Genomic DNA, 26,162 nt, shown 5'->3' with positions numbered 1-26,162 from the left:
ATGTCACCAGAGAAAGGTCAGAGGAAACTATTCAGCTCTGGTCACATCACCTGGGCCTTCACCTACTCTTTTCCTGCTGATAATGTGGCCAAAAGGCAGAGTAGGTTTCCTTTACTGCATTTCAGTGGGTTCTGGTCTAGAACTGTGCATATGAAGGAAAGAGTTGGAGAGGGTGCACAGTTGTCACCTCTTGTTCCCTTTGGTTCAGTCACCTAAAGTGGATGAGTAGCCATCAGTTTGGCATGAGGCACAGGGAGCTACCTGTGACCAGTGGCAGGTGGAATGGCTATATTCCAGTTCATTAGCTACCCTAGTGCCAGCTTGCAGGCCTTCTACGGCACACTGTGCCTTCTTTGTGCAAAAATAAAAACCAAAAACAAAAAAACATTTAAACACCCTCTCCCCAACACCCCCCCCCCCAAAAAAAACAACTGTTGGGGGACTGAATGGTTGTTTGTGTGCATATTTGCAAGGAAAGCTGTCTGGAGGTCCCTATACTAAGTAACTCTTCTCATGCATTTTCACATCATCGTCAGACCATGGCAGAGCCGCTTTCATCAAGGAATGGGGCTGGGGGTGCATTTTCAGTTGTGACAGTCCTGGGGTGGACAATGCTCTTCAGCAGATCTCCGGTGACCCAGTCTAACTTAGATTTTGCAGAGAGTCAGATGCTCTCAGAGCTGCTTCCATGAGCTCGGTGATGGCAGGAAGCCAGCCTCCATACTTTAGGCTTAATGAATTTCCTCTGATAAATCCCAGACACCACAGTAGCGCAAAACCCTTCCCACCAGGGAACTGGGCAAATGCTGCACTGTAACAAGGTCCGCAGCTGAGGACGGTGGCAGACACACAGTCCACAGACACTGGAAAGCTGGCAAACTGGAGGCATTTGGAGGGGTTGGTTCTGACCTTGCTTTCCTACCTTTCTCTCCCCTGAAACACAATGGCTTCTATCTGCTCACCCCAAAACCCTAAAAGCATGATTAACTTGTCAACCTTGCAAAACAAGTGTATGCTCAGGTACCAATTAGGCAGGAGAATTATTCAAGGTCACACAGAAGAATCTTACAAAAGCCGAAAAAGACTTCATGTTGCAATTCCTTAGCCCAACCTTGGCAAATCTCCCTTTCATCTGCTCTTTTCACATTTGCAAGAGAAAGGCTTTTGTTTTGCTGTTGTTTGTTTTAATCCTAGAGGTTACAGAGTACACTGAGTAGTTTTTTCATTTTTGGAGTGGAAAAAGGTAATTGCATCTGAGAGAAGAAATAGAGAAAAAAGGAAGGCGATCTTCTACATGATAAAGAGAAAAAACTGTCATGCTTCTTAAGTTTGGGTTATTATTAAAAATAAATTAAAACAACTCCAAGAATTTCAAATAGTTTTAAATAGCTTATCTATTTTTAGATTTAATAAAGTTTTGACCATGTTTCATCTAAACAGAAAAGGTCTGTACACTCTTTATGACCTTTCCATTCTTTCCTTTATTTTTCTTTTTGATTTCTGATTTCCCTCTGAGAGAAGAGACTGACCAATGAGAAGATTTCCTGTGTCTCTCTCCTTCCTGCTCATTCATCTCCACTATTATGAAACAGTGCATCCTTTTTATAGACATTGTGATGGTTAGTTTTCTCTGTCACCTTGGCTAGGTTGCCTTGCGGGTATTTTATAGATGTGGTTAACGTCTACAGTCAATTGACTTTAAGTAAAGGAGATCATCCTCAATAATTTGTGTGGTCCTCATCCAATCAGATGATAGACTATAAAAGTAAAAACTGAGGTGCCCAAAAGAAATTTTATCTGAGAACTGCAGTCTCAACTCCTGCCTGAATTTCCAGCCTACTGGGTTGTCCTACAGGTTTCAGTCTTAGTAACCCCAGAATCACATGAAGCAATTTCTTTAATCCTATTGTTCTCTTTCTCTCAATGTGCATATATGTGTAAGTATATATATATTGGATTGGCCAAAAAGTTTGTTTGTTTTTTCTGTATGATGGCTCTAGTAGTGCTTAGTTGTCTTTTACTTCATTTAAAACAATTTTGTTAGATTGTATTTTGACAACTGTCTTAACAGCATGCATTTAAAAAAAACATCAAAACTGATAAATTTTTGTGTACTCATTTTAATACTGACGATGGAAGAAAATAAGCAACATTTTTGTCATATTATGCTTTATTATTTCAAGAAAGGTAAAAATGCAACTGAAATGCAATAAAGATTTGTGTAGTATATGGAGAAGGTGCTGTGACTGATTAAATGTGTCAAAGTGGTTTGCAAAGTTTCATGATTGAGATTTCTCACGCGACAATAGAGACTCCATGGTTGGGTAGACCAGTTGAAGTTGATAGCAATCAAATCAAGACATTAATTGAGAACGATTAATGTTATGCCATGTAGGAGATAGTCAATGTACTCAAAATACCCAAATCAATAAAGTTATTAGTAAAAAAGGAAAATGTGCCTTCTATTTTATAGTAAAAACCATATGAACTTTTTGGTCAACCCAACATGTACGCACATACACACAAATTTTTTTTTAAAAATAAGAATTCCCTCTCATAGATTCTGAACAATAACTACGTTTAATGTGGTAAGACGTCAATCAAAGGAGCTGCAGCTTCTTCATTGCCCTGTCCTCACATCAGAAGGTGGAGTCCCTTCCAATGATTTGAGCTGTGCTAAGTGACTTGCCTGCACTATCAGAATGTGGCTCTCAGGCCAGGTCATAAGAAGCCTTTGGGATATTCACTCCTAGACACTCCCTCTTGGATCGCAGCCACACGGAATGGGTGTTCTGATCAACTGTCCTAGCTGAGCTCCCAGTGGCAGCTGAAAACAATTGCCTGAGGGACAGTGAGCAACCTTGGATGTTGAAGGGTACCAGAATGTGCCATTCCATATTAGGCCTCTTTGGCATAGGGATAATTTTGAGCTGATTATTTTTGCGAAACTACAGACTAGCTCTGAAAACGGAGTAGAAGTTACCCTTTTGTAAGGGAAATTTACATTTATAAAGGAAATCTCCACATATAAGGTGTCTCCCTACTATATCATGAAGGATAGGATGAATCTAATTAGTCGAAACTCAACAGTGGTGAAGGCAAGAACTTAAATCTGTGTAACAACCCTTACCTTTGTGTACACTGTTTTTCCTGTTACCTTCCCATAATTAGGCACCCTCTGCCCCCACCACTACCTCTACCATCATTTCTGTCTTTAGCTGAAGACAGTATTTAAGTGGTGTCTGGGGGCATTCTCAGGAGTTTACTCATTTTTCTGGGTGTCTCCCATGTATACATGAGGTATACATGCTAATAAATTTGTTTGTTTTCTCTTATTAGTCTGTCTTTTATTATGATGGGAGAGTTTCTTAGCCAATAAATAAGAAGGGACAGGGGAAATTACTTTTATCCTCCTACAATGTCCAGCCCTGAGAGGCTGTTACATGACTACAGTCCACCAGCCTTTCACCGCATCTTGATGTGGATACTGAAGGGTTCAAACAGGCCTCCCCATTACGTGCTTCTTTGGCATGTGGATTATTTTAAGTTTAAGGCAGTAGAGACCCTGAGGGCTTGAGAAAGTTCTGGTCCTCCATTAGCTACCTAAAAGAATTTAAATTAGGGGCCTCACTCATAACAAGTGTTATCACCAGAGATAACTTTTATGACCTCTTTATATGACAGGGCAAACATCTCATTACTGAACATCTGCTCTTCTTACTGATCTGAGAATAACTCTCCTTCCCTTTGAAGCTTCGACCTCTTACCATATTCCTTAGCTCAGGATGTCACGTATACCTCATTTTACCTCTCATGTGACCCTGGCTGGTTTGGCTCAGTGGATTGAGCGTCGGCCTGCGAGCTAAGTATCGCTGGTTTGATCTTCCAGTCAGGGCACATCAGAGAAGGAAAACTCTGACTCCAAAAAACCTCCGCTGCCTTGCGGCATACCTCTTCAGGGGAAAGGCTAAGGGAGTAAACCCCGACAGAAAATCCGGAGCCGGAGTCCCTAAGGCGGTTTGACGTTGTAGTCAACACCGGCAACTCCTGCGGCGCACCTGAAGCCAAGCTGTATTGACTCCGTCTTTCCCTTGGATCCTTCAGCTGCGAAGAGAGGGGGGGTCTGCTGCATGGGCAACAGCAGACCCTCCATATCACCCTGCCCAGGCTCTGTAGCTTCAGCTTCACTGGAGAGGACACTCCAGCGTCATCGCAAGATGTCGATTCAACACGGGAGGAGACAGATACCGTGTCACTCCCGAGTCGGACTGCACAACCATTCTCGGCGGTGCAGATAGACTCTTAAGAAGCTACACCATCGTCTCTCAAGACGGACGGCTGCCGACCTCTCATGTATTGGAGGCGGGGGGTTTCTATAACTCTCTCATATATGTGGGGTTTCCGTACAAACATATGTAATTAAATTTGGTTATTTTCTCTTGTTAATCTGTCTCATGTAGATTTAATTATTAGACCAGCCAAAAGAACCTAAAATGTAGAGAAAATGTCTTCCTCTCCCACAATACCCAAGTGAGAATCTCCTAGCTAATCCTAATGTACCCAGAGAACCAAGATGTTATGGTATATTGTTTTAAGCAACTAAGTTTCAAGGTGGCTTGTTATATGGGAAAATAGATAACTCCAGTATGTAGAAATAGCTTTTGTTATATTGTACTTAAGGCATTTTGTATTTCTTTATTTGTTTTGGAAAAAGAGGCTCTGTAAATAATCTGATTGAATGTAACCTCACAGGGTGATCTGATCATAAAGTCCTAACTGGGCAGGTTATAGTGAGTAGAGAAGGTCCAAGCCTATAAAAGGTTTACCTCTGTCTTAAGCAAGCCCTGTCCATTGTTCTTGTAAACACATCACATTAACATACCTTTGAAATGTCAAGAGTAATCCTCTTTTTTAGACACCTGGGAAGTGTAGCCTCCGCAAAGGAGCTGATAATCTTGTTAACTATCTGGTAATCCAATCACAGAGATTTTCCTACCTTGCTCTCTCCCTTGTAATCATCCTTATCTTCTCTCTTAATTACAAATGTGTAAAAAGCACTGCAAAACTAATTTTCCAGAGCAATTGAGATCCTGCTTCTTGGCATATTTGGCTCAAATAAACTCAAACTCTTATAAAATTTTTCTATGGGTTTGGACATTTCTGATGTCAACAGCTTCAAACAAGGATACTTTTTATACTAGTAAATGTAAACACCCACACAACAAGAATTTTTAAGCTATTTAGAAGAGAGTGTAATGTGTACAAACAGTGCCTTGATTTTGTTAAATTCTTTCTCACCAGATAGAAATAAAAGGTCTAGAAAGAACGTAAATCTATTGTTGAGAATGCCAAAGGCAGAGTTGAATGAATGTAACTCATCTGCATCAAGGCTTTGGGCCTAGAGGGAAGTTCATCTTCTATACTTTCCCACTAATATTTTAAAAGGGATAAACACACCTTAATATATTTTTAATTTTCTGCATGTTGCAATTCTTTGACATCTTAAAAACCTTTGTGGTGGGGAAAGAGTGCCCAAATCTCTCTAAGAAGCTAGCCAAATCTTAGCAATAACAAGGGGCCCAGTTAGGAGCATGGCTTTGATATGCAAAGTAACTCTTGAGGGCCTCACCTCCTCTCTCCACCCCTACACCATAGAATGTTGATGTCAAGAGAATATTTTTCTGCCTTAATCAAACCAGGGCTGAGGGCCAGGCAACTAGGAACCATTTGTACAGTTTAGAGCCTGGTGAGATTATTTAAACTAGCCAATCCTAAATTGTACATTCTGTCCTGCCTTGCCTGCCACACAGAAACCCCAGCAAAGGCCTTGGCCTAAATGCTAACTCGCTCTTTCCATCTTCTGACCACATGGGTGTTCCAGGCCTCTTGTCCCTAGGACTTGTGAATATAATACACTTTGTTTTCCTGAGCCTCTCCTGTCTCCTCCTGTGGCCACACCTGACTGACCATCTCATAAAAGAATACAAGACACACTCTTTTAAGTTACCTGGGAATTGTCCTAAAACAGAGAGATTTAAAATAATACCTAACTTCTCCCACTCGTCTGTGACTCTACGGCACTTTGCTGCATCAAGCCGTTCCATTACAAGCTGGGATGGTCCTTCCTTGGGTGACGTGTTCTAACATTTAATGCTTCAAGAGCTATAGCTAGGAGTGCGGAGTAGAAAATGAAAAGGAGAATGAGGAGAAAGAAACAGAGCAGGTATACAAGTGTATTTTAAGTAGACAAAACCTCACTCATGCAGAGAGATTAAAAATATAAAATGATACTTCCTGATGGTTAGACCTCTTTGAAAGTCTGGCTCATAAAGTGCTATTAAATATCGAGTAATCATTGAAATGGATAAAATAGCGACAAATACTTTTAAATTATTACATCTTCTAATAAATTTAACTTACACACTGGAAACGGGGGCTTAAAAACATGAGGTCTCGCATGAAAATCAAACGAGAATACAAAACAATTACTAATTTATTATAAAAATAAAAATAATTTTAGGTGTCATGTACTTTTGAATTTTAATGTATAAAAAGAGGACAGTCAACAATCTAAAAATAAAGGTCAGAAATAAAGTTAAAAATGTTACTGGCAGCCGTTATAGAAGTAACATTAAATTGTGTGTTCTTGGGAAGTATGAGGTCTGTCCAGAAAAAGTCCAATCACTGTTAATATAACAAGAATGATTTGCATGACATTGATGTAACTTGGCAGCCAAGGAGAGTGGACTGGAATGCACATACATGAACAATGATAACTTCATTGTACTAGTCAGTGGGGATAGTAGACACTGTTGAATGAGCATGTGTACTGCATGGCTGTTGCATGCAAAATGACTGAGTAGAACAAGAGGTCAGCATCAAATTTTGCTTTAAGCTTAAACATTCCTCTGCAGAAACGATTTGGATGATTCAGAAGGCCGCAGCTATGGGCAACTGGTGATTGGCAGCTTCATCACGACAATGTGTCCCCTCATGCATCACATCACTTAGCTTCCCTACAGCCCAGATTTGGCACTCTGAGACTTGCCTTTTCCCCAAACTAAAATCACCTTTGAAAGGGAGGGGATTTCAGACTGTCAAAGAGATTCAGGGAAATACAACAGGGCACCTGAAGGCAATTGGAAGAACTGTGTGAGGTCCTAATGTGCCTGATTTGAAGGGGACCTAGGTATCATTGTCCTATGTACAGTGTTTCCTGTATCTTATATCTTCTTCAATAAATGTCTCAAATTTTCATAGTCTGTGGCTGGATACTTTCTGGACACACCTCGTACAATAGATGAGTTAGTTGGTAAAGAATTAATTCATATAGAGGTTATTAAATTGATTCTAACATATTCCTAATTATAGTTAGCCCAAGAGGAGGACTCTAAAGACTTTAAGTGACATCAGTTCACACATCTTGGAGGGATGGGTCTGGTTCCATATGCAGATTCATGCAGGCAGGGCTTGACATTTTCAGCATGATACATGCCACAGCCATATATGTGCATGCATGTACTTAAGTACTTCATGTTAGTCCAGAGGGATTTAGGGTGATTTCCTTCCTTCTAATAAAAAATTAAAAGTAAGTCTAAATATGGAGCAAAATGACCATTAAGCATTAGAAATAGGGCCACAGGCATGTGTGGTACCTCAGTCTTTTATGGATTCAGGCCACGTCTATTGGCATTGCCCCAAAGTAAGAGAAGGGGGCAGGCTAGAACCTCTTTGTATTTGGGGAGCCCCTCCCTCCAGAACCTGCTGACACAATGTTTTGTTATTTGTTACATGCTGGCACTGTGCTTAGGATCTGGTGAGCTACCCAGTGTCTTCCCTGGGGGTTTGCAATGGAGGCCGACAAATACTCAGTTTTAAAATCCACCAGCAGACAAGGCAGTGAAATGTTCCAAGGACAGAGTCACTTAGCACTTTTACTTGGCTTCTGTGTCAGTCATTAGAGCAGCCCCTCAGGCCATTTGTTTCTCAGGCTCTGGAAAGTGGGATGCTCCAACTGCAAACCCTCCTGGACTCCACCCACCCTCAGGCATGCTGGCTTTGGTCTTTCCAGCCTACAACTAATATTAAGTGGGGGAAAAAGGGAAAGCATGGAATCTAATAGATTTTGTAGTAGCTACATATGCATGTGAATGGGCTCACAATATTCTTTCCTGAAAGACTACTTGAAGTGGAAATACTAAACTTATATACCATAAAGCAGCTCAGTCACTACCTAGACCAAACAGTGTTAGGTAACTATGTAAAATAGAAAATGTTATGCTGAAGGTCTAAGATAAACCAAAAAATCAAAGTGTGTTATTTAGGTCATATTTCATCTATGAAAGATGTCACGAGTTTCATAGGCACATTTTACATCCATTGGCTGATTTTCTTGATCCCTCCAACTTCTTTCAATATGTGACTCTTCCTAGAAAAAAACACTCTGCTGTCAGTCATTTAATTTATTTACATCTGACCTGCCATGCTCCAGAAGGAATGTCTAATGGTTCTTACAGAAAAATAGCATTTCAGAGGTGAAAGAAAACTTGATGTCCATGTAGTCCAACCTTCACCTGACATGTGAACACAGACCGTAGGGTAAATTTTATGTATGTGGGAATGACAAGAGAATACTTCTTCCACTGGCCCATATCCAGTTGAGGATAAACTCTGAACTTTCTTTTAACATTGACCCCACATCTGTGCCTCAACCCACCTGACTCTGTCCCTGACTTCTGAACCCTTTCAAGATATCTAAAATGTCTTCTCAATGATGACCCATTTTGTATTTAAAATACAGCAGTCAAGAAGAATGGTTAAAGAATGCTACAACCATAGAATATTTAAAGTCATTAAAATTATGTTTAAACAATACATGTAGTAACAGAACAATGTTCATATATGGATATTCAATTTCAAAAACCAAAATAACATTTATACAGGAAACAGGATTGCAAGTGTATGTATACTGCATGTATGTAGGAGGGTGGAGGTGGTAAGAGTGAAGAGAGGAAGAAAGAATGAGCAAGAGAACTAAGGGGATGTTAAGACTGGGAGAATAAATGACCATGTGAAGAGTGTTATCAATGGTGCCATCATGAGTCACTTTGAAAATACTTCTTTGTATTTTCTGATATGAACCTTGAATTCAGGACTTCATAAGTATTGTGTGCTTCTCTGTTCTCTCACCCACTCCATAGTTTTCATATATACTTTCATCAAATACCAAGCATTCCCAGTCTGGCTTGATTCTGAGTATGTCTCCCTCTCCTCTGAACACACTCCAGCTTGTGCACGTGCCACTTTTAAGAGCTGCCAGCAGCTGGACACAGTGTCCCAGGTGTGGTGGTGTATGGGGTAGATAAGGTCACTCTTGACCTGGATGGAGTCTTTCTATCCATGTGTCTAAAATTACATTCCATCTGGTGGCATGTCATCTGAAATCTCATGTTTAGTTTTGAATCAAAAAATTTAAAAATGTGTTGTTAACAGTATTTTGGTCAGTCTTTATTCTCAGTGCCAGTCATCAAAATGGAATATTCATTTATGTCATTTGCTTTGATCTACTATATATTATAAAATGAAGGGATCAAAACTATGAACATTAAAATGACAACAAACTCACAACTATCAACAACTGAATCTAAAAAACAAAAACAAAAACAGACTAAGCAAACCACCAGAACAGGAACAGAATCATAGGTATGGGATCATTTGGGGGGTTATCAGCTGGGAGGGCAAGGGGGAGAAAAGGGAAAATGGTGCAGGGATTAAGAAGCATAATTGGTAGGAATAAAATAGACAGGGGGATGTTAAGAATAGTATAGGAAAGGGTGAAGCCAAAGAACTTATATACATGACCCATGGACATGAACTAAGTGGGGTGGGATTGCTGGAGGGAAGGGAGGTACAGAGCAGAGAGGAGCAAAGAGGAAAGAAAATTGAAACTACTGTAACAACATAATCAATAAAATATACTTAAAAAAAGAATGTCCTTAGTACACATAATTTGGCATCTTTGTGAGTATATCTGTATAGTAAATTATAGCAGTAAGACTTAAGTCAAAGGGTATGTGCACTGTAAATTCTCATAGATATTGCCAAATTGTACTTCAAAAAAGGATACAGGAAACTATACTGATGTCAGACAGTAAGAAGACCCACTCTAATAGCACTGAATATTCTAAAACTAAAAATTTTGCCAACCTGATAGATGAAAAACTATGTCTTGTTTTGATTTGCCTTCCTTTAGTTATAAAGAGAGGTTGTCCATATTTTCTGTTTCTTTGTTGCTTGTGTGTTTTTTAAAGATGAATTGCATGACTGACCCATGGACATGAACTAAGGGGGTGGGGACTGCTGAAGGGAATGGGAGGTACTGGGTAGAGGTGGGCAAAGGGAAAAAATTGTGACAACTGTAACAGTACAATCAATAAAATATACTTAAAAAATAAAACAAAATGAGAATTATGAATTTTCCAAAGGATAGTCACTGGATAGTATGGGTTGAATTATTTTCCCCTCAAATATATCGATTACGATATGTTGATAAGATTTATGGAGGTCTTAACCCCAGAACCTTATTTGGAGTATGACCTTATTTGGAAATAGGGACCTTGTAGATGTGATGCAGTCATGAGGTCACACTGACTGGTATCCTTATAACAAGAGTAAAATTTAGACATTGAGATGCAGAGAGAAGACCATGTGAAGAGAGATGCAGGGAGACACTATGTGACTCAGAGGCAGTGACTGGAGGGATGCATCTATAAGTCAAAGAGTGACAAGGATTGTAACCATCAGAAGCTAGAAAGAGGCAAGGAGGGATCCTCCCTAGAGACTTCAAAGAAAGCATGGCTCTGCTGATACCTTGATCTCAGACTTTTAGACTCCAGAACTCTGAGACTAATGCCCTTTGTTTGAAGCCACCCAAGTTGGTAGTAATTTTTAATGGCAGCTCTAGATAACTAATACATTAGGAAAAATACCATGATATAGTTTCTTATAATCAACAACTGCTCAAGTTATAACAAAGTCTTTACTTTAGAAAATGCTTTAGAAAAAAACATTTTAATTGTGACTAATTTGAGAGCTTCATGGTATCGCATCAATGTCCTTTTCACAACTAATTTTCTAACAGCAAAGTAAAACTGGATTTAACAAAAACATTTAAAGTTGTCAACATATATTGAATGATTTCAATGTGTCAAGCATTATGCTAAAACTTTTATATAGATGCTACATATGTATATGTACACACACATAGTCTTATATTTCACACACATACACTTATATGTTTTGTACACAAACATGCAAATTTAATAGTCTTATCTAAGGAACAGCAAACCTTTCCCGGTAAGAGACAGTAAAGAAATATTTTAGGCTTTGCTGGCCACATAGGCTCTGTTGCGACAACTAAATTCTGTAGCTATAGCTCAAAAGCAGCCATAGATGAAAAGTTAAAATGGGCAAGGCTATGTTGTCATAAAACTTTACAGTAGTCCTTCTCTATATCGCAGTTCACTTATTGCAGCCTCTCTGTATTGTGGGATTTTAAAAAATATTATATTTAATTATTTATTGCGGATTTCTCGCTATATTGCGGGATTTTGCAGTACTGTATACGTATGTTGTTAAAGTTATGTGGGTTTAAGAGTGTAGAATAAATGTAAGGTTCCTACTGTATTTACAAAAATGGGTTGTGGGCCAAGTTTGGCGCATGGGCTGCAGTTTTCTAACTCTTGCTATAATCCTCTGAGAAAGAACATAATGTTTTTACTGATTCACAGGTAATGGAATTGAGGCTGAAAGTTAAAAACCTTGTGCCAAAACTACCTTGGCAAAGGAAACATAATGACATGCTAGAAACAAAACAAAACAAAAACTGGCTAAATTTTATTAAGTCAAAAGACAGATTTCTATAAATGTAAAGAATATATAGATATGTCAGAAAAGATTTAGAAAATCCCAATTAAAATTCAGGGCTATTCATTGTGAATGTGTGAAATTATCTGTATGTAAGAACACAGCAATAATGTAAGTAGAAAAGAGAGATGATAGAAACATGAAGGAATTGGTAAAAGTGAAACATTTTTGTTAGTTTTCCAGCTGAAAAAGCAATAAAAGTTCTCTGAAAACACAGAAGAGTGAGTTGTGACGTCCCGCAAACAAACCCTCTCCTTTTACCACACTGTCACACCCTCTGTAAAGGACCTCTCTACATCAGTCCTCTTAACACCTAGTGTTTTGCTGGATCTGTATTTCTGTGAACTCTCCAGTACTGTTCAATGGGGTGTCAAGCCATTCTGCTCAGATGACAAGTGAACATTAAATTTTCTGAAACTAGTTGAAAAATCACTCAGTATTCCTGTATGTATTCTCTCTCTATTTTTTAAAAAGTACCTCTTATTTAGCTGGTTCAGTTGACTTGGATCAGTGAGCACAGGAAACCCACCTACTGATAGATTTTAGAACTCTTTATCTGAAAGAATTAAATAACTAACTTTTTTTTTCATGTAACTGCAGCATGATAATGGTATTTCTCAGATCCTCTGAATTGACAGCTTTGGAACAAAAGGCATATAACTACCACTTGAGCTTTTTAAAATTCTAAGTGAAAAGAATTTATTTCCCAGGATACAGCTTCAGTTGAGCACAGCAAAATCACTTTGGGATGATGGAGCCTCACCTCATTTTCATAATGATCATAAATGCACACAAAAGCGTAAAGAATAAACAATTAAATCCACAAATACAGTTGGAATAGGACATGAAGCTGCAGAGTGTCACCACATTTAAGTCTCTGCTGCAGTAAATGCCGCAGACAAATAGAGTTAAATGGGTTAATTGGTCACCAGTGGCTATTTTAACTGTAGTATTGAAAATCAGAGAAAAAGGCTAGAAGGACTCTCATCACAGGGTTATCTGGGCCTTAATGGGTGTGTCTGCCTGGGGCAGCAGCATCTTTAAAACCTCGTGCAACCGATCCCCTCTCTTCCTCTTCTTTACCTTTCATAATTAGCTGCACACTATTAACTTAATGCCCATTTATCTACAACAATTTAATTCAGAGTTCAAAGAATCTTTCTAGTCTATAATTACACTGCAGCTTAATTAGCATAATTTCTATTGCACATATTTTAATAAAGAAGCTGCCAGTATGGGTTGGCTTCCAATGTGGAACTCTTCCAGGGAGCATCATGAGGAGAGACAATGCCTCCTGCTCCCGAATTGCCATAAATGCACAGAGATGAGCGGAAGCCTCCTTCCAATGAATGACTGTTGGGAGGGCATGCCTCTCAAGGATGGGACCTGATGGGACCTCCCAGACCAGCACTGTCCACTCAGGGCTCACCCTCCGCAGTTACCTGGAGCCAGGTGATGAGTGATTTGTCGACTGTACTGCATGGGCTGGGGTTTAACTTCCTTAGTCTGTAAACGTCTGCTCTGAGTTGTGAAAACCTGTTTACCATTTATTTTGGATCTGTGTCCCCAGGGGATGGCTATTTGAGTGCCTCAACTAGATGTCATCAGTTACTAACTGAAATCCAGATAAATAAGACCTTTAATAGATTTTTATTAACTTGAAAGACCCTAAGCAACATGGTCCCTGCTCCAAAGCGCCCTCTCGGAAGACCAATTAACAAGAAGGGGCAGCCACTTTACTTGTCTGGCACTGAAATGGCAAATATGTACGGTGTGATTTAATGCGACGGCACACATTTTGCAATTATTGAAAATGTGTCCTAATAATAACAAAATTGTATGGTTAAAGGAAAACCTTCAGTTCTAGTAGCTCGCTGTATTTTATATGAACAATTTAACTATTAAAATGACCACCAAAAAACGTTTGCCAATGTTTTGGTGTTGGTATTTTACCCAAGCACTTCTTGCTTCCCCTGAGTTCACAGCATTGAAAGACCGGAGACAGTTTCATACAAGAGAGAAGATGAGGCTTGAGGGGAGTGAGCAAATGTTGCTCTTGTGCAGAAAACCTTAAATACGAAAACTATCCAAAAAGCAGACGGATCACACCAGTAATGGTGAAACGCAAGGAAACACTGTTCCTAATGAAAAGTGCCCGTGGCAAGTGTGATTCAGGGACTTCGTGTGAAGTGGGGTTTTTTTTTTTTGACATGTCTGGCATCAGTGTCATTCCTGGAAAATCCAGGTAGTTCAACAAGACACAGAATATGTGCTCAAATATTCCCACATTTCTTTTCCAGATGAACATTAGAAACTTAGGGCATGCTTTTAAAAAAAGTCCTGAGCGAGCTTGGAGTTATATCAGTAAGATACCTATTTACTTTCTCAATCACCCAAAGTCCAACTGAAAAAGAACACAACAAATGCACAGGAAGCATCGTCACACCATTTACATCAAGTGCAATCAAAGTTATATATTGAAGGCTCTTTTATGTCACCAGAATCTGTGTTTTTTCGTGTCACTTTTCAACCATTTAGAGCTCATATGTCTGTGAATAGTTACTTAAATTTGTACTTACTTCTAAGTCTCTTTTCTTTCGAAATAGGATTTCCCTAACAGCGAGCAATGTGCATTCAGAAAAAGTATCTGGAGTCCATACTTCATATTCAACTGGACCATAGCACATATTTAATGTGTAGTTTTATAATAGAGCCAAATGAACTGACAGGGAGTTACATGTTTCCAATAAAGAAGCCAGGGCTCTGGTCTCAACAAAGACTATATGTACACGCAGTTCACAATATACATTTGGCATAAATGTAAATACTTACAAAAAAGGTGCCTCTTTTTGCAAATGCTGCCAGAGTTCCTCTCTAGACTTGCACTTTGGAACCCTGCAGAATGATTTTTACAGGAGTAAGCCCTCCCCCTCAGAAAAGCAGGACATCATCAATATTCACATTCACATTACGTAAACTAAAAGGCAGAAACATTAGAAAGATAAATGTCTATTTATAAACTGCAGAACACAAAAACTATACAATACTAGTGATTAAAAATGATAAAACATGGAACTTTTAATTGCATGATATGTTAATCATGGGAATATTAATCACATAACAATTATTTTTCAAAAACTACCATATTTATAAAGCATTACCATTCACAAACATTATATTTCACCACTCATGAATTCCAATATGTAAACAAAATTTTCATGATAAACTTACATGAAATTTCTATCTAAACCTTAAATGTAAAATTCAGCTTACACTATTGTTGGAATTAACTAGAAGTTTTTCCTGCTAGAAGAACTTCCCCAATGAGGGGCTGTTTTTATTTTTGTTTTGTTCACAAACAAGAAGTTCAAGCATGGCATGATTTTCTCTACATTATTTCTAAAGTTCTAACAAGCAACTCCTAATTTATACACCCAGAGACCCACACCTTAAGTAATGACGCATTTATATGTAGTCATATGCATTGGCTAATAATGATTGGTGAAATACCATGCCTAAGGACCATACAGCCTGTTAGGTTCATTGTTGTATTTCTATAAGCCTATTCTTCATATACATTCAAAGGAAAACAATATGGTAAGAAAAGAAATCCAGCCACTGTTATATTTGGACTGTGAGAATTCTCATGCTTCTGTAGTGTCAGTTTCTAGATGGATTGATTTTTATTCAACAGGGAGACAATAGATCATGTAATGTTCATAAAAAATACAGGATCTTTGCTTCAACACATGGCGCCATTAGAAGCAGTATCAGAGAGGATCAATCTCTTTTCTCCCATTATACTTAGAGAACCAAGCTCTTTGGCTTCAGAATCAGAATGCCATCTGCCATGCCCATTCCTCCCTTCAAACAGGCTCCTCTCCCATCCCCCTTTCGCACTGGTACAACACAATCAGGCTGCCAAGGGTCACTGTCCCAGTGTTTAATATTATATTTCTACACTACATCTCTTAATTCTTTGGCATTACTGGATTATTGAAACCCAGCCCTTAGCCTTATTATTACTAAAAAGCTTAAAACAGCAGATAGGACAGCTACAATAACCAGCACACAGAAAAAGCTACCCAAATAATAGTTAGTTTGTGTAAATGCCATATAGAACCAAACATTAAAATATTTACTTAAATTAAATTGTATTATGCATCTCCAGGAAATAATCTACTAATTATTATGCATTAACACTTGGCAATCAGATACAAAATATGTAGGAGATAAAAGGATCCTGTTAATCATTGCCGCCACTATGACTTCAGCACTATTTTTCAAAAACTTTTAGCAATGAGCCACAATCTGAAATATTTATACTGCAACTCATAAAAGTATGCATAATGGAATAGAGAAAAAAGGTATCCTGACTAAGGTAGGTGTATTTTTGATAGGTTATTTTCTGTCCTATTATAGTCTACTCTGCTTCATTCCAGTAAATTATTTTCAAAACACTATTCATGACCAATAAAAGTATCTTACTACCCACTAAGGGGTCACAATATGTTGTTTCTGTATCTACAAATGTGTGTGTATGTGGGTATATGTGTATGTATGTATTAATATGTGAGAGCTAGATAATCTTGCATACCCACTTGTCACATATACAGTATTTCATATAAAATATTGATTGTTTGACAATTTGGGTAATACTTAGCTTTAAAAACTAAAATTAGACTGAGGCAAAAAGAGTTTTCTTTTGTGACTTTAATTTTATTTAAGTTCCTGGTTTACTCAGCATTTCCCCCCTTCCATTCCTCCACACATAAATATGAAAGATTTTCAGAGACACATGAAGATTATAAAAATAACAGTAATATTGATAATATTGCCCACTTCCTTTAGACACTAATTTCAATTCTCTGATGGGCCCCAAAGGCCTTATGGCATAGTTTATATTCAAGTGAAGAGGGAACACTGGGGTTAGATAGTCCATGGGGACAGATCATGTTGTCCCTCTGAGTATCTCATATCACCAGCAAACTTGGCTCCAATGACCAGGTGTGTCCCTACCAAGGGATGGCTGAATGAGAAATGAATGGGAGGTTGAAATAAGAAGACAGAGAAAAGACTTCACTCTGAGATAAAAGCCATCCCCTTAGCATAAAGAGAAAACAACTCTTACTAGAAAGGGGACAAATTGTGTAAAATACCATGCTAAAGTTGTTTGCAGCATGCAAACTAAAATGTTATAAAAATATTTTTCTCTGAAACTATAATTTCCATGTTCTAACAAAGATATGCAGCTATAATTTTTTAAATACCAATTCCTGACAAATAAACAGATAATCAATTTAATTATTTTGCACTCAAATTTGTGGATTAATTTAGAAAACAATTATAGCAGTGTGAGAACATTTTCATGATGAAATTATGTCATTTCTTTATCTGATCACTCACCATCTACTGTGGAAAACACCACTCTTTTTACCCACTCAAATTATTTTATACTCATCAATTATAACATGATTTATTAGCGTAAAATAGCTAGAGATGTCTGTTATATTGTGCCTCTGTCAGCACCAAGGAGACTTTTTAAATATTTGTTATTTTTGAAAAGGTAAATACTGCTCTTCTCAGTCTTTTGCATGTATTTTACATCAAGATTCATAATAAAAATAGACCTGAGACGTACAAATGCACATAAATATACCCAAGTCTGACACTCCTTTTTTAAATCACTAAAATCAAACCTTCCGTACTATGGGAAATGTAATCTATTCTATTCTCTTCCCCTCAATCTTTTAAATGCTAGTCAAAACCTTCTAAACTGATTTTACTACTCATTCATGGGTGGTCTCCAGTCGGAAAAGAAAAATTGTATGAATCCATTCAGGCCACCTACTCCTAAATTCTATCTGGGAGACAGAATGCATCAATCTTATAAAAATATCACAGAAATTAATTTCAATCGCTTAGATCCAAAGGGCTACCTTACTAAAACATTTTTGGGCAAAGTATCTATTTTTATATTTCAGAGAAGGATATTAGCATTATACTCATAAACACATGAATTTCATACTATGTTAGGGCAGGGTCAGTCCCTGGGCCAAATCTGGGCCACCTTCTGTTTTTGAATGGCCCATGAGCTAAAACCAGCTTTTACTGATGAATATTTACAAGAGATTTGGTGCTAGGAAACACTAACATTGAACTCCAATTACGTGAAATGTTATTTCCCTAAAATAACTCTATTCTTATTGATAGACCTGTATTATGAAACACTGTTAACATTTTATTATATTTTGGATTTCATTAATAATAATTTTGTGGACATTTGTTTCCTCTCTTGTTATATAAGTATTGACATATTCTCAATTTACTTCTTGATCCACAAAGCCTAAAATGCTATTTGACCATTTACAAAAGGTTTGCTGACACATATATTAATTAAAGTGTCATTTTAAAATTGTTATAATATTAATGTAGATACTTGTTGACTCAGATGGTGATCTGGCTGAAATTTGAACCACAGTCTGGTGTCCAGGTGGGCACACAGGTGATACATGCACCAGGTGTATGACTAACTACATGCAGGAGCCCTGTCCTCAGGTGCAAAATTGTCCCCTTGTTTCTAGGGAATACTGTTTCTCTGAGGATTCCCTCTCTTTAGCCAGGGAAACTCAATGCCTTTGTTAAAAATAGCTTTGCTTTTGTTTTATTAAGAGCCATAAGCTCAAACAAAAATTGGGCTTTTGGTTCAATGAAATTGCTTTTCACTTAATTCCAACGATGTCATGGAAAGGTTCACAGAGCTGCAGTGGGAGACATTCTACTTAATAAGCATCTCAGTAAAACGAGTAGCTCCTGTCTTCCTTGCAACGGCAATTGCATTCTGAATAACTGCCACTTACGGGCCCAGATATACGGTATTATTGAGCAACCTCATGCTCATTACACTTAAGAAATCCTCATTTGTTTTTGGGTTGACATGAAGCAGCATGGTAGAGTTCCCTCTGTGTATATTTTCCAATAGAAAATAATTTTTTTACTCTATTCTAATACATAGTAAGTTTCCCTAAAAAGATATTTTGCTCTATTGGGTATTAAGATTTTTAAATTTAGCACTGGAAAAACACAATTTGAATGAATACATAGATTTTCTGGGGAGTAATTACGATTTCTGCTTTTAATTTTTAACAGGTTTTACACCTTGCCTGCTCCTGCTTCATTCTTTCCCTCCCTACCACCACCATCAAAATATTTCCCTTTGAACACACTTAATGGACAACCTTAAACAATGACTTCCATCAATATTCATTACTCGTTCTCATATTAACTTGGGTATAAGCCAAGGTACATTTTAATGGTATAATCATGGATGGTGCTACTCATCCTATACTAATATTCTAAAACTTGATGAAAATCTTAATTTTTACATGATATACATTAATCAGGGCCTTGTTCTGAAGACCTTTGGGAGTATGCACGCATGGCAGTTTGGGCTCTTATTAAATTTTTATTGATTATATGTCTCTTTTACCAATAACCAGTACCATTTTCTTCTGAAACTAACATCTTATTAAGTTCTCATTTCACAGTGAGACTCATCAGTATAAATGCTAGACAAGCCCAATGTAGGAAAACAAATGTTCAATATCAAATTAAAAACACAGTTTGGAGCATAATTAGAAAACAAACATGCAGAAACAAATAAAACTACTTCCACAGAAAGGTAGTTGATAAAAAATGACAATTGCAAAACTTGTTGAAAAGTTCCCTGGAACAAGGTTTAGTCAAGGTTTATTTAACATGGTTTGCCACATCAGTGAAACTGAATATCATCTATCTGGACATAAATTATAAACTCAAATAATCCAGTCTAATAATTAATGACTATCTTCTCCTTGTGTAATATGTTACAGCTTATTTTTGTTCTTAAGCTTCTGATGAAAATGATGTTTCATCCAAGCAAAGGTTTTTTGTGAACAAATAGTTGTTTTTCAAGGACAGAGAATGAGGCAGGTCTAGAACTACAGGTACAAGAAAGTTCTAAAAAAATTTAAATGTTTCTTTGTCATCAGCTAATGCACACTTTAAAAATATTTCAATTAGTTAAAAAAAAAGGACATTTTGGGGTTAATGGACATTTCATCCTTTAGGGTGTTGCATAGCCTTCAGCAATCCAATTATGGTGTGGGGTTGGAGGAGAGCTGATAAACACGCACAGGATGAGGGCAGGTGCCCTCAAGGGCTTCCCGAGTGCCAGGTGCCATTACAAGTGCTTAAGGCATAAATCACTCAGTTTAATTCTCAAACAACCCCATGAGGTAGGTGCTAACATCATCCCTGTGTTATAGATGGGAAACTGAGCCCCAAAGATAAGCATAAATGACTCAAGGTCTCATAGCTAGCAACTATTCAAATTCTGGCATCTTGTGCCAGAAAGGGTTCTCTTCACCCCATCAGCACAGTCTCTTGATCCACCTTTGGCTAGTGGTGAAGTCAGAACAGGAATCCTGTTCTCTGAGCCTTGCTCCAACAGTCTTTACACTCCAGCCAGTGGAAGAGCACACTGGGACTGGATGGAACTGATGCACCAGGTTCAAATCCTGCCTCTGTTGATTCCTAACTGTGCATATTGCGCCATTTTACGAATGCCTCCTGTTTCTTAGTAGTTTCAGCTACAAGGCAGGTAAGATCTGATCATCTTTCTGGGTTGCTCTGGTAATAAATAAGGTTTCATTGATTCCAATGATTTTCCATATTTTTAACCAAGCAGGTACTCAGTAAACATTATTTACCTTCCTTACACCACATGTCTTCAACTTTTCTCTGTTCCCTGCTTATTCATAAACTACAGCTCTATAATCAAGAGAAACAATCATTTGAGACAACTACAACTGACAAGATTTCAAATTAATTGGGATTTTACTTTGTGCCAATCTGTGGGGAATGCATTGAACTTAATATATTGCTTCAGACAAAATTTTACTAATTGTATTTTCTACTCCATTTAATGTCAGCAAGAGAAATGCACAATCTGTAGATTGCTGGATATCTTATTTTAATTCCCAAATCATCCATTACTTGCATATGCCCTAGAAAATACAGTTAAAGAATGGTCTTAGTTGTTTCTTTGAAACTTAAAACTGCTGTATTTAGTTAAATTATTCTAAGTGATGTGACTTTTCAGAACACAAAATAATGGTGAATACAGAAACTGCACACAAAATAAATCACATCTCAAATTACAAAACTATGTATAGTGGGCTATAAAATGGCCCCTGTAAAGATATGTTCAGATCTTAACATCCAGTACCTGTGAATGTGACTTATTTGAAACAGTGTCTTTGCAGACTCAATTAAATTAAGAATCACAGGACAAAATCATCCTGGGTAATCCCGAGTCTGCAGTCCAATGACTGGTGTTCTTATAAGAGAAATAAATGAAATATTTAAGACAAAGAAATCACGTGAAGATGAAGGCAGAGACTGAAGTGATGCAGCCTCAAGCAAAGGAACAGCTGGGTCCACTGGGAGCTAAAAGAGGCAGGAAACATCCTCCCCTAGAACCTTCGGAGGGTGTACGGCCTTGTGGACACCTTGATTTCATATTTCTGGCCTCTAGAATGTGAGAGAATAAAATTCTGTTGCCTTAAGCCGGGGATTCTGTGGTGATTTGCTATGGCAGCCCTAGGAAACAAATACTCTATGGTTTTGAAGAGGAAAATCAAACAGAATAAAATACTCTGATGTATAGAACAACTTGAAAGTGCAACCCTGCCTTTATGCCCTTTCTAGAGCACCAAGAAAAAGCATTTTAAAAACAATTCTATGGGCATAATCTAAGCATCCAAATCCACAGAAATTTTGGTTCAATAGCATTAGGAAAATATAAGCACTTAAAATTATCATTATTATTAAGGACAACAGAAATAATGTTTTTTTTTCTCACTTTATAACTTCCTTGGTTAAGATAGAGTAAATAATTGACTTAGAAAAGAAACGCTTTTGAACTCCCTTGTTAATTAAAAAAAAAAAAAAAAAAAAAAAAAAAAGAACAGTAGAGTGTCTTTAGCCCCAGAAACGGCAAGGGCCACTTTTCAAGAGCTGCTTTAGCCATGATGTGGCTGCTCTGGTCCCTGCTGCTTCCATGCTGTCTACCTGGGAGATGGCAGACACCCACCCTCCCCAGACTCCTCTCCCTCTCAGCAGACTCCTTCATCAGGAACTATGCTGCAAAGACTCCTATCCTCACTTCTCTGTATCGCCCCCTGCTCACCTTTTTTTTTTTTTTTTTTCAATGCCTTCTGCTCTGCTCCAGTGCCTTCTCAAGGAGGCCCTGCATGCCTCCAGGGTCCTTTCAGCTACGATGTGCTCCTTACCTCTCCTAGGCTCATGGTCTTCCTGCTACACTGCCTGGAGCGCTGCACCACTGGTCACAGGGGACGTGTAAATTCAGTGTCTCTTCTTCATCCACACTCTACTCAGGCTCCTTGCAACACTGATGAGCTTTCCCTCTCTCAAGTATCTGTCCTTGAACTCTTTGTCTCCCTGACGCCTCTGACTGCCCATTGGGCTTTCTTCACGGGCATGGTGTCCTTTCCTTTAGCTCATTTGTTCAACAATGATGAATGGAGCATCTATTATGTGGCAGGTGTGGGAACGAAGAAAGAAAAAGTCCATCCTCCATGGAGTTTACATGCTTTGAGGGGCGAGAGGGAAGGAAGACATAAAAGTACCCCTAAAGAGAATGAGCAGGAAAATGAAATGGGAAAAGGGGTGCTGTAAAAGCTAGTATCCAGGGGTGACCTTGATAAAAAGATGATGTTTGTACAATGTCATGGCTGCCGTCATGAGAGGAGACAGACAGGAGGCATGGACCGAGGTAGAGAGGGCAATTGAGAAGCTGGAGATACACATGCACAGGTCACACAATTCAGAAGGTAATTAAAGCCTTGAGTCTGGAAAAGCTCACCAGGGAAATGGATGAAGACAGAGATGAGGCTCAAGGACGTGTCTGGGGCACTCCTACATCGATCAGCCTGCCTTCCTGATACACTCTCCTCAAGTGGCTTCCAGGCCCCTTCCTCTCCTGGTTGCTGTCTCCATCACAGGCCCTTTCTCTGTGTCCTTTGCTGGTTCTCTCTCATAGCTTGACTTCTAAGTGATGTTAGCCCCAGGGCTCATCCTGGGCCTCTCTGCCTATTTACCTTCCCCCACTCTCACAGAGCTCCCATATCATCTCATGACTTCAATCAAGACTCGGGTGCAGAGTAAGGTGACAATATAATTTGGTGTCCAAGCTGGGACACTTCTGACGATGCAATGGGGTGATAAAGATAATTACAACGGGGAGAGAGGGCACACACGGGGTCGTCTTGGGCGTATGAGAATGCATGGTTGCTTGATTCCACCGTGCACAAATGCCTCCCGATTTTATACTGCCAATCCAGAACCCACCCCTGTCTTCCAGATCTGGCTACCTGGGCCTCTGTGTTTCACCACTCAGATGCCCATGTGACTTTTCAGACTTACCATGAGAAAGCTGTGACTGTGACATCACAGCTAGAACTGTTCCTCTCCCCATCTCTAGCATCTCTGTAAGTGACAACTCCAATTGTGCAGCGCACTGGGTCTAGAGCCTACACTGAGATGTCAACAAGGTCCGTCTCCTCTCCCTTCAAAATATATCTGTAACCTGAGCACTCCTTACTTCCAGCCTTATCCCGCGATGGCCCGAGCCACGCCATCTCTATCCCAGATGACTATGACAGCTTCCTCACTAGTCTCCCTGCTCTGAATCTTGCCCCCTTGAGTTCACTTTTAAACAAACAGCCAGAAGAATCCACCTCAGAGCTAAGTAAGATCCTGCTACTCCCATGCTTAACCCCTTGGAAGCCTCCTTATCCCCCTCAGAGGAAGAGTCCATTTAAAAACCTGATGTCTCCAATTACACAATATATTTCTGCTCTCCCCCCTCATCTCCACAAGCAACATTTAATGTGAATTTTAGAATACTTAAAATCCAGCAATATCTTATCACTAATGGAATGGGACACAGGCCAGCAGGTATAAATAATGATCTACTAAAAGCAGACCAGAAATCAGTTCTGCTGTCCCTTCCTCTTTAATAAGGGCACTTATTCTAGCAGATTGAGGCTCCATCCTTATGGTCTCATTTAACCCAATCACTTCTTTGAAGGTTCTGTCTCCAAATACAGTCATGTGTGGGGTTAGCACTTCAACATACGAATTTTGGGGACACTGGATTCAGTCCGTAGGGATAGATTAAATTATTTGTTTGTTTCCTTCTTACACAATCTATTGCAACCACAGAATTCTTTCGGCTGTGCCCCTTGAGCACCCTCCTTTCCCCAGTTTCCCCTCCCCCACCCCCAGTTCCATCCTGCTCCAGTCCCAAATACTCTGTTACCCGCTCAGTCTCTTCCTCCTGCGACTGTGTGCCTCAACTCCCTGGACACAATAATAAGCAAAGTTCTGGACGGTGGTGGGTGGGGAAAGGCTCATTCGTGAGTAACGCGGGAGCAGGTGCAACAGCCTGGCCCTGCCCCCAGAGCGGTGGCAAAAGAACGAAAAAGAAAACGTTAAACAAACCAGCATGTATCTTCTTTGAAATAGTATGTAACATTCACAACATGTGAAATCCTCAAAGTAAATCAGAATTAATGAACAGGTAGCTAGGTGATGGCAAAAAAATATTGACTCAAATATTTCATCGTTTTGGCCTTTTAATAGCAGCTCTTTGCTCCTGGAGGAAATGTTTTCTTCACCTTTCAGAAATAATTACACAAGCCCAGTAAATTCCAGAGGAGATAAGTTCAGTGAGTGAAAGAAAAGGTTAAGTATGTTTACATTGCTGACTAAAAAAGTTTTGGGTAAGCCACGCTTTAGAAGTTCATGAAATCCATCAGCTTCTATAAAAGGTTCCTTTAAATGACCAATACTGTTATTCCACGAGAGGTGTTAGTGTTACTGAAATCAGACAGTCACAGGAAATAGTATTCCATGGAGCAAAATGAAATGAATGACAAGAGCAAAAATCTGAAGGATTTATAGAATGGTGTCAACACTGGAGACTGAATCTGCTTTCCTATTACATGTATTAGTTTGCAAGGGCTGCCCAAATGCCACAAACTGAGTGGCTGAAACAACAGCTATTTGTTTTCTCACAGTTCTGGAGGCTGGAAGCCCTAGATCAAGGTGTCAACAGGTGTGGCTTCTTCTGAGGCCTCTCACCTTGGCTTGCAGTGGGTCACCTTCTCACTGTGTCCTCACATGGTCTTTCTTCCGTTCATGAGAAACTGTGGTGTCCCTTTTATGTTCAAATATCTTCTCATAAGGACACGAGACATACTGGATTAGGGCCCACCCTTTTGACCTTATTTAAACTTAATCACCCTGTTAAAGATTCTATGTTCAAATATAGTCACATTCTGAGATACTGAGGGTTAAGGCTTCAAAACATGAATTTTGGGGAAACTCATTTCAGCCCATAATACAGTTCCTAATATACTTCTACCAAATTCAGTAGCTTGAAACAGCAGTCAAATCTATATAATTTGGGTCGGGTTCAGCAGAGACAGCTCATCTCTGCCCCACGCATGGGAAGACAGGGCTGGGGCTGGCAAGCTGGTATGGTTGGCTGTCAACTGAGCACTCAATGTGGGTGGAAGGGTCATGGGCTAGGTAGCTTAGGCCCTATCAGCGTCATTAGCCAATGTTCTTGGGTGCTCAAAAGGAGTCAATTCAAGCTGCCTGCCCATGTTTCTCACCTTTGTACCCCAATACCCAGTAGAGTGACTGGCATGAAGCAAATCCTAAACCTAGAGTAAATTTTTTGTTTTTATATTTAATAAACTTAAATAAAAGATTTTATTTGTTTATTTTTAGAGAGAAGGGAAGGGAGGGAGAAAGAGTGGAATAGAAACAGCAATGTGTGATTGCTTCTTGTGTGCCCCCAACTGGGGACCTGGTCTGCAACTCAGGCATGTGCCATGACTGGGAATTGAACTGAGGACCCTTTGGTTCACAGGCTGGCACTCAAATTCACAGAGCCACACCAGCCAGAGATAAACTTTTTTAGAGCAGTTTTAGGTTTATAGCAAAACTGAGAGGTAGGTACAGAGATCCCCTTATACCCCCGCCCTCACACATGCACTGCCTCCCCCATTACCAAAATTCCCCACCAGAGTGGGACACTTGGTACAACTGGTGAATCCACACTGACACACCATTATCACCCAAAGTGACAGTTTACAGCAGGG

General features: G+C 39.0%; 1 protein-coding gene across 4 annotated transcripts in view; it reads right to left on the bottom strand.

Annotated features, from left to right (window-relative positions):
- The window catches only part of CTNND2 (catenin delta 2), an 821,463-nt gene that overhangs the window by 256,601 nt on the left and 538,700 nt on the right, over positions 1-26,162 (bottom strand). For 2 of the 4 annotated variants that reach the window (XM_090276223.1, XM_090276225.1), the window contains exon 10: positions 14,758-14,820. The exons of the other annotated variants lie outside the window; for them this stretch is intronic. In XM_090276223.1, coding sequence (XP_090132349.1) covers positions 14,758-14,820 — 63 coding nt within the window. The remainder of the gene's footprint in view (positions 1-14,757; positions 14,821-26,162) is intronic. 4 annotated transcript variants of the gene reach the window in all.

Source organism: Furipterus horrens, unplaced genomic scaffold (assembly GCF_987537825.1).
Source record: "Furipterus horrens unplaced genomic scaffold, mFurHor1.1.pri manual_scaffold_5, whole genome shotgun sequence".
NCBI lineage: Eukaryota > Metazoa > Chordata > Mammalia > Chiroptera > Furipteridae > Furipterus > Furipterus horrens.
This window is presented reverse-complemented; position numbering and strand designations above follow the sequence as displayed.